At 34.7% G+C, this 16,650-nt stretch overlaps 1 protein-coding gene across 4 annotated transcripts in view; it reads right to left on the bottom strand.

The window, feature by feature from the left end:
• Positions 1–6,550: 6,550 nt before the first annotated feature.
• LOC149565300 (uncharacterized) overlaps positions 6,551–16,650 on the bottom strand; it is a 135,779-nt gene continuing 125,679 nt past the window's right edge. For all 4 annotated transcript variants that reach the window (XR_016362031.1, XM_089818834.1, XM_089818831.1 and 1 more), the window contains one exon: positions 6,551–7,353. Coding sequence is in view for 3 of the 4 variants with exons in the window: in XM_089818834.1 (XP_089674960.1) it covers positions 6,727–7,353 (627 nt within the window). In the remaining variant the exon portion in view is untranslated. The remainder of the gene's footprint in view (positions 7,354–16,650) is intronic.

Genomic DNA, 16,650 nt, shown 5'->3' with positions numbered 1-16,650 from the left:
AACTTCAAGTTCCTTAATCTTGCGTTGTGTTGCTCGGTCAAGCCTATGCATTTGGTCAATCTTTGATTACTTTTTCAAGGCTTCGATACAACTATCTTCCTTACTTGTAACATGATTAAACAATTTTGTCCTGTCAAAGTCTAACTAGTCAAGTGCTCATTGTAGTTTTATCTCATAACTCAACCTTTCCTCTAGATGTTTTTTTTTATGACCAACTTCTCAAATCCTCTTCATCAATTAGCACTCAAATCAAATAGAAAACTTTCTTACCAATAAGGTTTCACATCAATGACAACATAACAATTGTTCTAATTGTAGCTTCCAACAAATTCATCTCATATGTTTTCTTCCTATGATTTGATAGTAGGGTTTGGTGACTAGACTTGAGATAGTTTTTTTATCATCTTAGGTTATCTCATAATCACATAATTATATTTTCAAGCATGTTTATATAATGGCATGCCTCAAATTGATTTCTCTTTATTCATTCTTATCATTATTTTTATATTCCTTTTCATTGACTAGAATGGTTTCATTTCTTACCCCACACAATGGCAGGATCATGCTCTAATACCACACTAATGCCCCCACTAGCTAGGACTAGAATACCTACAAAACCAATGTTAGAATTTATAAAATAATAAATTATGTTCCACTATTCTACCCTCTATCATAACCCTGACCTTAAAGACATCTCCATATTGACATTGATAACCCTCTCGAAGATCCTTAGGTGCCCAATTACTTCTTCGTCTTCCATGAAGCGCTCCCTTTAAGGCCTTTCCTGGAAGAGACATTCTCTTTCTAGGGCTCTTGTCACATATGCATATGTTAACATGTACAAAATATTCTAGCCTTAAACCATATAAAGATCACTCTTTTCCCAAAAGGACTCTCTTGATTTTTAGCTATTAAGATCACACTCTTCCCAAAAGGACTATCTTGATCTTAACAAATAACCACAATGAATCATATGTATCATTCTCTTAGTACTCCATATCTACATATACATGTTTACTTTTGTATATATGTATAAGTTTAAATTATCCATTAAAAAGTATATCAATATCTTTTCTTTTCATATATCCTATATATACATACATATGTATATATAACATAATAATTCATCTTATTAAAAAATAAGATAATTTCAAATTCTTAAAGTTAACTCTTTATAATCTTTCTATTACCTTCCATTTATTATACTCCTTTTTCCTTACTTCTGTATACTCCCCATTTTGAGATTCAAAAGGCTACCTTATTTTTAACCTTAATACTTCCCATTCTCTTAATTTGTTGTCACGTGTGTGTAAAGAGTATTTTAATGGTATGAACTTTGTTGGTCATTGAAAAATTCCCTTTCTCCATGATTTATACATTTTCATCCCCTCCAATCTATGATTGGTCCACATTCCATCTGTACCTTTTTATTAATATATTTGGTCTCCTTTATATGTTTCACTCCCTTCTTAATATACACCTACCTCATCGGTTTTAGATTTGTTATAATATATTTATTAGTGTTTATAAATAATATGTAAATCTCCATGATTTATACATTTTCATCCCCTCCAATCTATGATTGGTCCACATTCCATCTGTAGCTTTTTATTAATATATTTGGTCTCCTTTATATGTTTCACTCCCTTCTTAATATACACCTACCTCATCGGTTTTAGATTTGTTATAATATATTTATTAGTGTTTATAAATAATATGTAAATCATTTTTGCCATTGGAATATGGTTTATTGATTGGTAAGGGTAATAATATTTGAATTTATATAATAGGCCACAAACATATATGTGGGTTTATAGGTATACATGTTATGTATGTTATGTATTATGTAATGTTTTTTAAAAATATATGTCTTGTTTATTAAATTGATTATATTAAACTATTTTTTCTTCATTCTTGATCTGTTTATAATTAGACCTTCCTTATAACTTTATATTATAATTTAGTTAATGATTTATGTATTTTCAACATTATTTACTGATATTATGATATCATTTTGTAGTTACAATTATTTCCTTATTATGTACTTATTTATTAGATATTTGTTTGAAAGGGGTCACGACAGCCTCTTTGATCACTGTCAAATTATTTCAAATGTTTGGCAACCTATCTTCCAAAGACTTGACATATAATGGGTGTTCAATGTTAGTATACAATAGGTGCTCAATGTTGGCATATTGATGAAAAGGATTGATACCAAGAGCATGAAGTATCAATGTTGTGTAGCCATTGTTGGCAACAACACATACTAAAGGTGATGTATCAATCATACAGAAAGTGGACTGGATTACACAAACATAACTAAAGGTTACGTATCAATCATACCAAAAGTAGATTGGATCACACAAACATAATTACTAAGTGTTCATTGTATTGATGACAAATAGTCAATTGTGGAACAAATGATCAACAATGGATTTTTTGAATGTTTCAAGTTGTGTAGTTCATATGGAATCATTGTCAAAGTCATATCAATGTATGTCTGGAGTTACATTAGCTACTTAAGTACATGCAGACATCTAAGGAAGTGAACCAATGATAGAAGTCAAAACAAAATACTAACAAAAAGTTGGATGGAATCGACAAACTTGAGGACAAAAAGTCAAAGTATGTTTTATTTTCTCATTGAATTGTTTAGGGCAAACATCAAGGAATTTGAGATGGTGGATTGGCATCCTAGCTCGTATGTTTTAGTTGTTTTGGAAGTTGATATCGGCAATACATTTTAGGCTTTCCACTAACATGGAAAAAGATCTATAAAAGCATATGTAAATCATATTGTTGAGTGTTGTAATGCATGATTGTAATTTGTGAAGCTAGGCTAGAAGTGTTGTTGAAGCATTTCAAAGCAGCAAATTGAGTAGAACAATATTGGATCTATCAAGGAGTGAGTTCATATCACCGCCACTTGTTGAATCCTAGCAAGTTTGCAAGTTGTGGATTATTCATTTACTTTTCTTTTATTTATCGGTAGTACCCATGGAAACACCTTGTTAAGCAATTGTTGCAAAAATCCCTTACCATGTGTGTTGGTGCATTTAGAAATATATAAATAATCATATATTTGGACATTTTGTAAGTACCATAGATGGTCTATAATAATGTTTGACAAGCTCCTATGTGCGAATATTCTTGTCAATCAATAGGAAAACCCTAGCATCCCCCCTTCTAATTGGGACCATATGGTAACACCTAAAAAGCTCCCTGATACTTTCTACAAGTTTGATGATGGCAAGAAGTCAACTTTGAGCAACAACAAATAGATTCCTCATCCCCCTGCTCTAAACAAAACTTTGATGGTGCTAAAAGATGGGGATTCACAACTGATGATTGGGTAATTAGAGATTATAAAGGTAGTTTAGTTTCTGCTTATACTAGCAACCCAAAGAATTCAACAAGAAAAAAAAATCAATAGGAAAGCATGCAAAGGCCATGGCCTTGTCTTCGGACCTCGAAATTGATTTGACAATTGGAATTAAATCAATGTTTGTTGAGGTTGACTCCAAAGTTAATTATTGAAGCAACCATTGGGGCCTCAGAATTGATTTGTTGATTAGAGTTGCATCAATGTTTATTTCAAATACTCCAAGCTAATTATTAAAGTGACCAAAGGAACTATGAAGCTAAGTTACAATGTGGAGGGTACTTTAAAAGACATCAAGTCACTTATTACTAGGTTTGAAGCTTTTACCATTAGGCACACTTACAGAGAAGTGAATGTTGTTGATTTTATGGCTTCTATATGTCTTACTCATGATGGTTTGCAATGTTGGAGTCTAGAACATTGTCAGTCCTCCAACTTAAAATCCCTTCTAGGGAAGGAGAAAATTTCTTCACTTCATATGGAATCCAATAATTTTTCCTTTAGTAGTCCTTTATGGTCTTGTTTGAGGTTTTGTTCCCTTTAAGGTTGGGGTGTTATTTTAAAAACCTACATGAGTTATCTTTCTAAAATTTAAACTACCTGATCATGTTGAACTTGGAGTACATTCATTGCCAACCTGCCCACATGGTGGCGTTGGTTGGGTTAACATGGCTAACTTTTTAATAATCTTAGAGGGCCTTTTTGTGTTGTGATCTTAGGTGGTAGGATTTTATAGGATTACAAAATCTGAACATAATTCGTGTTCCTCTTCTTTCTATTATGATGACGGACTTGTCACACAACACTTATCACATGAACAAGTAGCTTACTCGGAAATTTAAAAAGAGGATAACATGAATAACTATGAATGCACGAAATACATACATTTATAACAGATTTATGTGCCATTTTTTGTTTGCAAATTTCATTTTGGATCTTTTGCAGTCATGTATTCTCTCAACTTTGGATTGTAACACAACTGGTTGTAGCTTTAGATGATATGCCTTTTTGGAATCGTTTTAGAAATCAAAGTGCCATATTCCTCCAACTTTTCCTCCATTCCCTAGAGGCATTGTTAAAGAAATTGTTGAGGGCAAAAGCCAGGGGACAAAATGGACCATTCTATACCAAGGTTTCATGTTTAGATTATATTGTTTCCCCTCAGTCTGTGCCTGCCCAAAGGCATTTGAGTTCAAAAAGCCCTTGCTTCCTCTAGCCCACAGTAAACTACCTTGTTGGACACTGTAGGACGTAGTAAAAATAAATGTTTTAAGAACCCTTCCCTAAAAGCTCAACAAGGATCACCTGACACACCCTTTATCACAATGGCTGAACAAAAACCAAAGGAGGAATAACTCCCTTGTTAAACTGAAAGTCAAGCCCAACAAAAAGGGTAAATTTAATATATAGGAAACATACTCGAATAGTGAAGCTCCTGAAGAGAATAGTACACCTTGTTGATCTACCAGACTGGCTACTAAGCCTCCTAAAAAGGGAAATAATCTAAAGACTGACTCAGAGTTTGATGAGGGAGGACAGAGTGATTCAAATGGTAAAAATGACAGAGGATAATAGTGTCCACTGAAAAGTGTACACCAGACTGATCTACCTGATTGGCTGCTAAGTTTGCCAAAAAGGGAAATAATCTTAAAGACTGACTAAAAAATCTGATGAGGAAGGATATAGTGATTCTGATGGTAAAGATTACAAATGATGAAGCTACTAACTGCAAGTAGTTCCTCCATGACTCTGAGAACTTAAAAAACAATATTCCTGGACTTTACTAAGGAAGTGGCCATTGAAATGAAAACCTTGTTGCCTAGCACTAGCAAGGGCAAGGTCGCAGTCAACAGAGAGAGAGGAGAAAATGTGGACACCTAAGAAGAGAATAACAAAATAAAAAATAGAATCACTAACATGGAGAAATGTCTCCAGGATGTTTCTTTGTTTGTGATGAAGATCATGGACAACTCAATCACCACATTGTGTTTTTGCAAAAATACATTTTTGGGATGGACAATGACGAGGAAGATAACTTTCAAGTTCCTTATTGAAGATTGGGCAACGGGAATGCTTCCTAAACCATGCAAGGCTAAAGAGAACTGGGGGTTGGGACCCTCCTTCCTTTGTGTCATTGTTAGGCTTTATTGGTACCTATAGCCTTGTCTCTAGTACAACTTTACTAGTTTCTACTGTTGATATCTATCTGTCTAATTTCTACTAGTTTGAAACTACATTGTCTCTCACTAAGACTTTATTACAGTTTGGTATTAATCAATCTAATTTGACAGTGTTTTGGTTATGGTAGGTTTAGCGAAAACTATGCACGTCATTACTCTCTGGATAATGATAGTGTTAGCAGTAGTTGCTATGGACAGGGTTCCAGGCATGGTTTACTCTGTTGATGTTGGCTAGTCTGTTTTTGATATTCAGTTAAAGAGTGTTGTTACTATGCTCTAATTGTTGATCTGTTGTTAGTTGTCCATAAGGTTTTTGTTTTCAAGAGATACAACACCCTTGTTTTGTTGATGTTCATATAAAAAGCAAATCATAGAGGGAGGTGTTGAAGTATAATCTTCATTTAAGTAGCTGCTAGTAATAATATGACAAAATTAGATCATGATGTGACCATATCCCCATTTTTTTGCAATTACAGCAGATGGCTTGTATCGAACAGCTAAACATAATGCTTGGATACTGCTTTGACTCAGAAAATTAGTGTTAAAAATTTGCCTACCATAAATAGATTACTGTGGTCGGCCATAGAATTTACAGCCACTTTCTAGCTTGAAGCATTTTCACTTTTGCTTTAAAATAGAACATTAAGGTTGTGAAACTCAAAACTAATATCTTGGTCGTCTCCTAACAAATGGTAGCCTGAACTGTTATTTCTCTCTATAAAACTTCAATCATATAAATATACTTTCCTTCATATATTGGAAAAAAAGGTGGGGAAAAACTACATTAAAGACATTAGGAGAAAAATGTCAACAAATGCAGAGTTTCTGCCTCAATTAGTAAATATTAATCATAAAACAACAGAAGAAAAAAAATCATTTCTGAACATCACTGATATAAAACTAATCAACAGACATCTCAAGAACACTAACAAATGGAGTAAATATACTCGTTTTGTAAGCCTACCCAAATTTGACCCTTGCACCAACATATATAAAGGCACATTTTATCATGCTTCCAACATTTAAACGTTACATGTACATATATTATACATTTTCAAAGAATTAAGCTGAAACCACTTCCAAGAATTGAGAAGCTTGACAATAATGAAATGTATTTACATCTATTCAGTGCTCAATTTACAAGATTACATCTGCTCCCGTACCTCAAGCTCGTGGCAAAGCATCTATCTTTTCCAGCAGTTTTTTTGCCAGTAAAGGATCAGCAGTCAAACTATAATTTTGACCTGCATATTGAACCCAAAGATATTCCTGTTGTGACTCTGGGAGAAGCCGAGCAACCTCTGGCAACCCAGTACAAGGAGGATTTGGTAGCTCTCTGCCATCTTCTGAGTAAACAATGTCAGCTAGAAGCAGCCAAACAAAATCTTGATCGATGCTTGATAGACCAAGCAAGGCATCTGTAGCAGCTTGATCCAACGTTCGACTACCACAAGAAAAACCCACAGTCAACCCAGTTATCTGTTTGAATATTGCCTCCAGAGCACAAGCACTTTTCTTGTCATTTGCAATAGCTGTGATCATTAAAAAAAATGCTTCTTGCACCTTAAGCAAGGTTCCTTCTGCCATGTCTGTGTGGTCAGTAAGATTGCTACCCTTTCTAAAAGGAAGCAGCATAGATTTTTCTGTCTTAAATGAAACCTTACTCAGGTAAAGCCCCTTAGATAACAATCTTAAAAAATGGGAGCAATCAGTTTTGAAGCGGCGGATGAAAAAATCCCCTCCACATACATGAATTACATTGGCTATTGCACTCAAACATCGGATGACAACCTATTTGGACAACATAAGAAATGCTATTCAGAAACCTTATTTAAGTTGAGGGACAAAACTGTCAGAAAAAACCTTACAAAACATAAAGATTAATTTAATAAGGCTAGAAAAATTTCAGACCTCCTGTAGTTGAAATACTTTGCTTCACGTATTAAAGAAATATGCGTTTGGCCTTCATTAATAAAGATCCAACTTTGTTTACAATTTACAAGAATACATTAAGCTATGCCAAAACATGCATGCAAAAACAAAGATAATCAGAATATTCAGCCAACAATCATCACAGTTACATTTCAGGAAACAAATAACTACTCATATTTTGAAACAAACAAAGAAAGATTTGGCAATGATTAATAGTCAAGACTGTTCTGCCTCTAATGATTTGTACAAAAATACTTCATTAAGGGAGATTAAGTACAGTTATTCAAAGCTAAAAACCATGACTGAGGTGTTCAAACAATTCCAAGAATGTCACTGAAACAGAATGACCCAATTTTAAGCCAGCATAATTGTTCATATTATCATGCATATTTGACTGCATTTGAAATTACAACTAGTGCAGATAAACAGGAATTAGATTTACCTCGTTAACTTGACAATTATTAGGAAAAACTCAGATGGCCCTCGGCAGAACGGACAAATTCATGGGAGGCTATTATTCATCACAATAAAAAAAGGGCTCAAATCAATAGGAAGAGTGGACTATATAAAAGATCTACAGTGCGGATAAACAGAAAGGGATGAACATATGAACCATGATGTTAGAAATTTGGATACATTGTCTTCGATTTCTAGTTTTTCAAAACTATAAAATAAGCCCAGCATTCCAAAAAAGAATTGTGAAAGCCTGCACCCTATCAGTCTGCAAGATAATTTTACTGTCAATTATTTTATTTTTTTTGTCATAATTTGAAACCCTAGCAATGGCCAATATTAAAATTATTTTAACAAAAGCTAAAAAAATTACGGGCCAAAACATTAACATCTTCAAGTCATAAAATACTCCCCATTGCTGAGCAGAGTAATTGTGATAGAATAATTCTCAAAGCATAAACTAGAATGTTTCAAATCTTGCAGATATCAATAAGCATGTTAGAGAAGCCTGGTTATTGAAGATACTGTCCATTTCTCATGAATTGATCCAATGAGTTCAAAATGCCAGTTTCACTAGTCGTTTTTTATAAATCCTGAGAAACAAGCATCAAACTTCTCAAAAAGTTAAAAGATTTCCGAATTTGAAAAATTGAAGTTTCACACAGAGTTGGGTGAGGGTGATTAATGGATTTCCAACTAACAAAATCCCTAGTGTTAAGAGTAGCCGCAGAAAGAAATCAGTAATCAATGGAGGTTCAGACAGGAAGAGCACCTGTTAAAAAGATCTATAGTGTGGATGAACAGCAAGAGATGAACATATCAACCATAATATGGGAAATTTGTGTACACTTTTAATTTTCTATTTTTTCTAAAATATGAAATGCACAAGATTCTGCAAAAATATTGTGAAAGCCTACATCATTTCAGTCTGCAATTAAGAATTTTTCTGCCCAAATTTTGCTTTTTAGTTAAAGTTGAAACCCTAGCGATGTCCAATTATTAAAATAATTTTGCCCAAAGATGAAAAATTGATAGGTCAAAATATTAATATCTGGAGTCTTATGATACTCACGATCGCAGACCAATGTCTGTGATAGAATAATTCTCAAAGCATAAACTAGAAGGATTTTCAAACCTTGCAGATTATTGTAGAGAACCCTCAATGTTGTAGACATTATCCATTCCTCACAAATTGGTCACATGGGTTCAGAATCCCAATTCTAATAGTGATTTGTGAGAAAGCCTGATAAATGCGCATCAAACTCAAAAAAGTAAAAGAATTGTGAATTTAAAAAATTACTGTTTCACACAGAATTCAGTGAGGGTGATTAATGGATTGCTATCTACCAAAATAAAACAGTGTGCGGGAATCTGTATGTTAAGCAAATATGAAAGCTATTTCCTAATGAAATGGTCTGGCATGCAAAGGTGACTTAGATCTCATTCAAATAAATCTCTGTGAGCCATCCTAAAAATCATCAACAATCATTGTTACAAGGTATATTCTGTTGCTGGTTTATGATCTAGGAAAACATTAGTATACTTCTTGAAGAATAAGTCTAATTGCTCTGGGAATTTTGTCCAGTTCAAGTCATTGGTTGAAAAACAGAAGAATGGATTCATAAAAATCTTCAGGTCTGATAATCACGGCAAGTTCACTTCCAAGAGAACTATATGAGACAAAATGCATTTAGAGACAATGCGTACACCCCTCAACAAAATGGGGTGGTTAACAAGAAAAAAGAATTATTGTGGAGATGAACAAGTGCATGAAACACAATAGAGGTGAATATATCTACTAAACAGATATTTGTGCAAAACCTTGCAAGGTGTGACATCTACAGAATCCTTATTTGAGTTGAGACCAAAGGTGAAATTGTGCTTTTGGATGTTTCGCATCTTCATAGAAAATGGAGTAAACAAAATTAATAAAGATGCAGATATTTCTTAGTATAGTGGACAATCTAAAGCATTTGAACTCATTGATACTTCCACTAAGAAAACAAGAGTTTGCCAGGTACAACAATCATGATTATTCTTTGATTGTAACCTTAAACAATACGCTTCCAATGATTAATCAAAAAATAGAATTAGGTTCCCCTAAAAGATGAATTTTCTAGTTCCTCTTGAGCTCCATCACTCACCAATTTGTCAACCTTTGCCTGATATTTCTCCTATTCCAGTAGCATATCATAATGAACATCCAAGCTGGCTGTCCAAGGGGTTTAGCTTAGTTGGTTGAAGCAATGAGTTCTCATTGTGGAGAGACTGGTTCAAATCCCAAGAGGGACATCTTTGTGGAATTCTAAGTTGACTATTTATCTTCTATTGGTTGTATTTGTCTCATTGTAGAAGGTGGATTCTAAACTGTGACTCTTGATCATCTGAAGTGACATTTTCTTTCTTTGATTGTTGTGGTGTTTTGTTTCTTTGATTGTTGTCTTGAAGCAAGAACCTAAGATTTTGTATAGATCTTCAATAGTGCCTTTAAATTTTACAAAACATGATCATCTGAAGCGACATTTTCTTTCTTTGATTGTTGTGGTGTTTTGTTTCTTTGATTGTTGTGTTGAAGCAAGAAACTAAGATTTGTATAGATCTTCAATAGTCAGAGATTACCACTTGGGTTTCCACGACCGTGTAACATGAGAGTCTTGTGGCAAAGTTACATCTTGAGTCTAAGCCAACTTGGATTTTTTTAAATATTGACATCGATTACAAATCTTGTGCTCATTCAAGCAATAGCATGAGAATTACAAGCTTATTCAAGCTTATTCTAAATCTGAATTGGTTCAAAGAGGGTATTCATTATGAATCTTGAAGCCTCCCCTCCTTGATCTGTAGATATAACAAATCCTACTATAACCGAGGGGAGTGAGGGAGCAGCTTCTCTAATGTCTCTCTTCCAAATCATCTCTTATAGAGGATTCCACCAAGTCAACGCCTCCCTTTTCCTTAATAAGGACAATCTGCATGTTCAGAGGAGGATAAGGAAAAGAAGGGCTCTAATTCGAGATCAGATAAGCTGATGTAGGGTCCTCTATGAAATATCCTTCCACGAATCCTGGTTCTATCCTGGGTGACCTTCCCTTAATGCAAATCTTTAAAATCTTAGGATTACAAATTTTGGCTATGATAATTGGACTCGAGAACCTCCATTCAGTTTCTACAAAACCTACATATTTCTCTAACTTGTTACCCATTAATTTAAGAATTTCTTTTGTTAGTAGTTCAATAGCGAGATTAGGCAAATTAACAGCCTAATCTATTATGAAGGAGCCTGGGTTGTTCGGGTCAAAGAAAGGCTATCAATCAAGGACTCTAAAAGATTTGCCTTTGAAAACTAGGGCATAAGTTTAAATAACAATTCTTTTTTCAAACTGGTGCTACAACAAACAATATAACGAAAATCATTTTCCAAGATAGTTACTTCTAATTTCTTATCATAAGATTCATTCAACCATCTCACAATAGATTCTACCTCTGTACCTATTCCTGTCCATTTGGCATAGAGTCCATCCATCTGATTTGAGTTTAGGCAATGGCGATCTCGGAATTGGATCTCTTAGATGCATGAAAGGATTAGAATCCAAACAATGTCTAGACAAAGTCCATCGCAATCTTCTTGTAAAGGGCAGTTTGACCTATGTGAGTTTTGAGGATAAGGGTGGGAAGGAATTTGAGTTTTTGGGGGATTAAATGCTACTTCTTGTTGTCTAGACCGTTTAGATTTTACAATAATCCAACCCTCGTCATCAAATTCGTTCTTTACTAGTTCAAAATGATCCTAGGGAACCAAGTCTAGAATCAATATATAGTAAAGGGGATGGCATATTTTAGTCGCCAAAAGATAAAACATTGTCTATCAAATTTTTCCCTAGACGCCTAGTTTGCATAGATCGAACAAAACGCAGGATTAATTTTCACAAAAATAACAATAATAATAACAATATAGTGTTTGACAAGTAAAACTCACTATCATAAAATAAAGGTGATATGTTAGAGTTCAGACAAATCACAATTTAACGTTCCAATTGATTGCTTATTATTTGCAAACAAGAATAAAATAATTATTATCAAGTGGATATAAAAATGGACCGATTGAAATGAGACTCAGAAAAATGCAGATTTAGATATTAGATGATAAGTTGAGTAGAAATTGTTATTCGTTGGATGATGTCCATCTTTCTATATTGTCAAAGAATTTGCTGCAGTGTAACTTATACTCTACCACCAACTGCCTATAAATGCTCGGTCTGCTAATCCACAATCTCAAATGCTTTGATTGCAAAAACCCTTGAAATTGAATTAAAAATTCTATGGGAAAAAATGGTCAACAAGAGGCTATCTTCAGCAAATTTTGTGGTGAGGTGGGAAAAACGAGGCAAATTGCGTTTGGACTCGGACTCGACCGAGTCCTGACCAAGTTTTGGCTGACTCGCCGAGGTAGCTACCACAGTTGACTCGTCGAGTCCTACTAGTTGGACTCTACTATCAACCAATGAAAAATAATAAGCTTTTCAACTTAAGGGTAGGAGGATTTATACAAATATAAAATTCTTATACTTTAATTTATATTTGTATAAATATCCTCAAGATGTTTGAGAAAGTTTTCAACTTTATAGGAGTTAAAATGCAGATTATAGATTTTGGGGGTTTTCAAAAAATTCCAACTTTAGCCAAATTTCAAGATTTAGCATGTCTTTAATAGTGTTATCTCACACAACTTGTCTTGGCTATTTGAGGTCAAACTAAAGTTGGAAGTTGATAATCATGTCTTCACTAAATAAGGCTTGGAGTGGGTTGATTAGGTGGATCGAAGGATAGAGGCAGTGATAGTGGCAATGGCAGTGGAGGAGGCTAGAGCACAAGGAGACCCAGTGTAGGACCCTGAGGCCAAGAGAGATTGATCCGACTCTGATGATGAGGATTATGAGGACAAGTATGAGGATGAGAAGGATGATCATGATGAGCATGTCACTGAGGTTCAACTTCACACACGGAGAGATGATGACTCTAGACTTTAGAGTCTTACATGACCTATCTTATGCATAGTCGTAGGAAATAGGCTACTATGAGCCTTATTTTGATATATGTTTTGAACTTTTGATTCAATGGATTGCATATTCTATTAATACTATAGACATTTAACAGTAACACTATATTTCGATTATGTTATTCAATTTAAATTTACGCAATTTCTTTCAAAAATTTGCATTTATACTTATGTGATCTATGAAAAGTTGTGGATGCGCGCAAAGTAGCTTCTATTTTTCTCAATTAATGTGTATCTGATGTTAATTGGCTAAATGATGCATGAAAAAAACTTCAAATCCTTAAAAATCTTTGAATTTCATGGGTTTTTAATTGTTGGGTCCATGCCGAGTCTGGCCACCAAGTCCAAGTTTGAGCCTGATTTGGGCTTGCCGAGTCTAAGGCTAGTAACACTGCTTCAGACCTTTGTTGCCTTACTACACAAACTTCTCTTTCTCTATTCTTTCATCAAACGCTACACATTGCAAACACTCCTTCACTATTGTGAGAAAGAAAATATTTTAACATAGAACCCATGTTTTTAAATCTACGAAAAAATTTCCTTGTCCACGTTGATCGTGGAATGGGCATATACCATCTCCCAACTATTCACAAATCATAGGTGACAATGGCAGAAAATCAACATGAATTGGTAGGCCCATAGCAAGAAATTGCAGGCCTTATAAATCCCAACACATGCCCTGTTTGTGTAATTGCAAGCCTCTAATGATGAAGCACAAGACACAACAATGACTCGAAGGGTCTTTTGCAAATAATGCAAGTCTAGTCGGAGTTAAATGTAAAAAGCTTCTCAGCGGTCATTGAGAATTCCTCATTCTATGTAGATTTCTATAGACTTTCATAGTGTTTTCTATAGGTTTCCTTTGGAAGCAAACCCTAAGCTTGTTGTCGAGGAATGAAATATCCATATTTTCTTCCAAACATAGTTCACGAAACTATCAAATTAGGGCTTATACCTCTTTTTCAAAATGGACTCCAAAATTGTTTAATTGAATCAAAACCCTCATACCATGCGGGCCAAGAAATGAAAATTTTCAATCAAGGGTGCAATTAATCGCTATTTCTATCACAAAATTTACTACACCTTCGTAGATTGAATTTCCTGCCAAATTAAGAGAGCTAGCTGGTACATTAAGATGAAATTGCTATACCTTGTCCCAACATCTCTGAATAATTTTTTTGGACATGAGAACATATCTCATTTTTTTTGTTAAAAACTTAATCAAATTCATTTTATTTATTTTTTCTTTCCTGATGTTCAAAACTCTGATTGTCATTGCTACCCTCTACCCTATTCGTGGCATTTCTTTGCAATGTCCCCACTTTAGCAATTGTCCAATTGTGTGACCGTTAACCTATTTCTACATGGTCCTAGAGGCTAACGAAGAGGTTAGTGGGATCCTAAGATGTTTTGGCCTAGTTATTTCCAGTTCAAACCAAAACGGAGATGATTTGCATGGTGTTGGGAAAACTTACTATTTTTAGTAAGTTAACAGGGCATCAGCGATGTCAAAATTAGTGATTGGATTTGATGTTCCTCGATGAGAGTTTTTCGACAAGCTATCACTCATATTATTCCGAGCCTAATTACTATTTTATTTTAATGCCCAAAGTTTATTAAAGTAACATTTAAATTAAATGTGAAAATAATAAAGTGTTACTTTAATATTATTCATGTTGGGTTGTGTGTTGGAAAAAAGAAGCCCAAGGGAGACATAAGGTTTTATTTTATTTTATTTTAGAGCACTTTATCCCACATTGTTTGTGAAATGTGGGTCGACCCTATGAAGTAGAAATAAAAAGGAGAGCTTGTGGCCCTTGTTCGGCAGGTTGAATATGAGAAGAAATTGGTGTGTGAGTTGCAGATCTGTTCTTGGCATTAGAGGATGTCTATTATCTCTTGTGACATTCTAGACATCATTCCCTTGGGGTTTGGCCTTTGGAATCCATTGCTATCAGCTTGACTATTAGGCAATTTGATTGCATTTTCAGCTACAAGCATATTCGATATTTTGCTCATATCTTCTTCAATACTTGTTCGATGCTTATGCTGCTTTGAGGGAATGATTTTATGAAGGTAGTGGACAATTTGAAAGAAAAAGTACTGTAACAGCACTATTCACGTGACACTATTCACGCAGCTCTATTCACACAATACTATTCACGTCACTGTAGCAGCAAGTTTGAAAGCATGGGCTGGAGTTTTATGCCAATGATATTGGAGTAATTAGTAAGTTGATAGTCTTCCATGTATTTGATTTAATTAAATTCTGAAAATAAGATTTTATCGGCAGCAGTTCATTGTCCACTTTGCATATTATTGTAGTTTCTTTCTTGTTTATGTTGTATGATTCTCATTCCATGCATAAAACACAACAAACAAATAAACGTTTGATTCTGAAATTATAAGGGGTTTAAACATTAAATGGAGAAATAAGAAGTTGAATCCAAATTGTTTGACATAATTGCTTTCAGCAGTTGGTTTAGTTTTTTGGTGAATTCAAGGGTGCCCATTATAGTGGTATTAGACCTATAAGTCCAGTCATCCTGTGGAGGTCTTATAGGGAATTTGGAACAGTTGGATAAAGGGAAAAGTGTTTAACAAAATGTCAAAAGACTAAAATCAGAAATTAAAAAATAGGCTAAACATTTATGTTTCAGCATGTGACAAGGGCCTTATAATTTCCGCAATACCAGAGTAAGACAAAATAGGATTTCAGACTTGCATAGCAAATAGTATAGTTCATCCGTGCAGATTGACATACAATCCAGTCATACAGACATGAAGGAGATATTCTTTGATCAGGACAGCAATATGGGTGACCGAGATGATAGGAATACAGGATTAGGCCGAGGCGGGAATACCGGTTTAGATCAGGGGGAGGTAATGTTCAGATAGTTATTGGATACATTAGAGTAGGGGCAGCATATGTAGCAAGAGCAAAATAGGTGAATGAACGTGATGTTGCAGCTTATCGCTAGACAAATGGGCATCAATATTAATCCAGGGGATGCCAACAATGGGGGAAACAATAACAATAGGGGCAATGATAATAATGGAGGCCAAGGAAACAACGGTCCTAAGAATAACATTAATGGTAATAATGGACATGGCAACAATGGGAATGAGGCTGATAACTTTAGACACGTTGCATGCCCAACTCGAACAGTGAGCTCGAGACCTCTTATACCCACCTTCCCACCCCGAGATCCGGTTCAACCAATAAATGAACCATAGAGTATCAAGTCACAAGATTAGTTCAAGAGGGACTGGGAGGCTATTGGACTGGAGTTTCAAACAGACATTTCCCTCAAAGATTATATGGACTTGAGAATGAGACACATGCCTAGAGTAGAAGGGAGGAATCAAAACTTTGAGTTGAGAAAATAAGTTGGAAAACTTTCTTTACCTTGCTATTATGCTTCAAGGAAGATGACTGCACGAGCTTAGGTGCAAAAGGTAGATACATACTTGTAGTTGAATTCTATGCCTGAAGAGGAGGCTATAAACTATGCGGCTATTCATTTGGATGGCCCAACGCATTAGTGGTGGCACCATGGCATGGTAACCTTGGGGCATAATCAGATCACATCTTACAAGAAGTTCACTAAGAAGGTCATAGAGAGATTTGATACCAAGGATCCCGA

This window comes from Cupressus sempervirens, chromosome 3, assembly GCF_028749045.1.
Source record: "Cupressus sempervirens isolate cs-2001-9-10 chromosome 3, ASM2874904v1, whole genome shotgun sequence".
NCBI lineage: Eukaryota > Viridiplantae > Streptophyta > Pinopsida > Cupressales > Cupressaceae > Cupressus > Cupressus sempervirens.
This window is presented reverse-complemented; position numbering and strand designations above follow the sequence as displayed.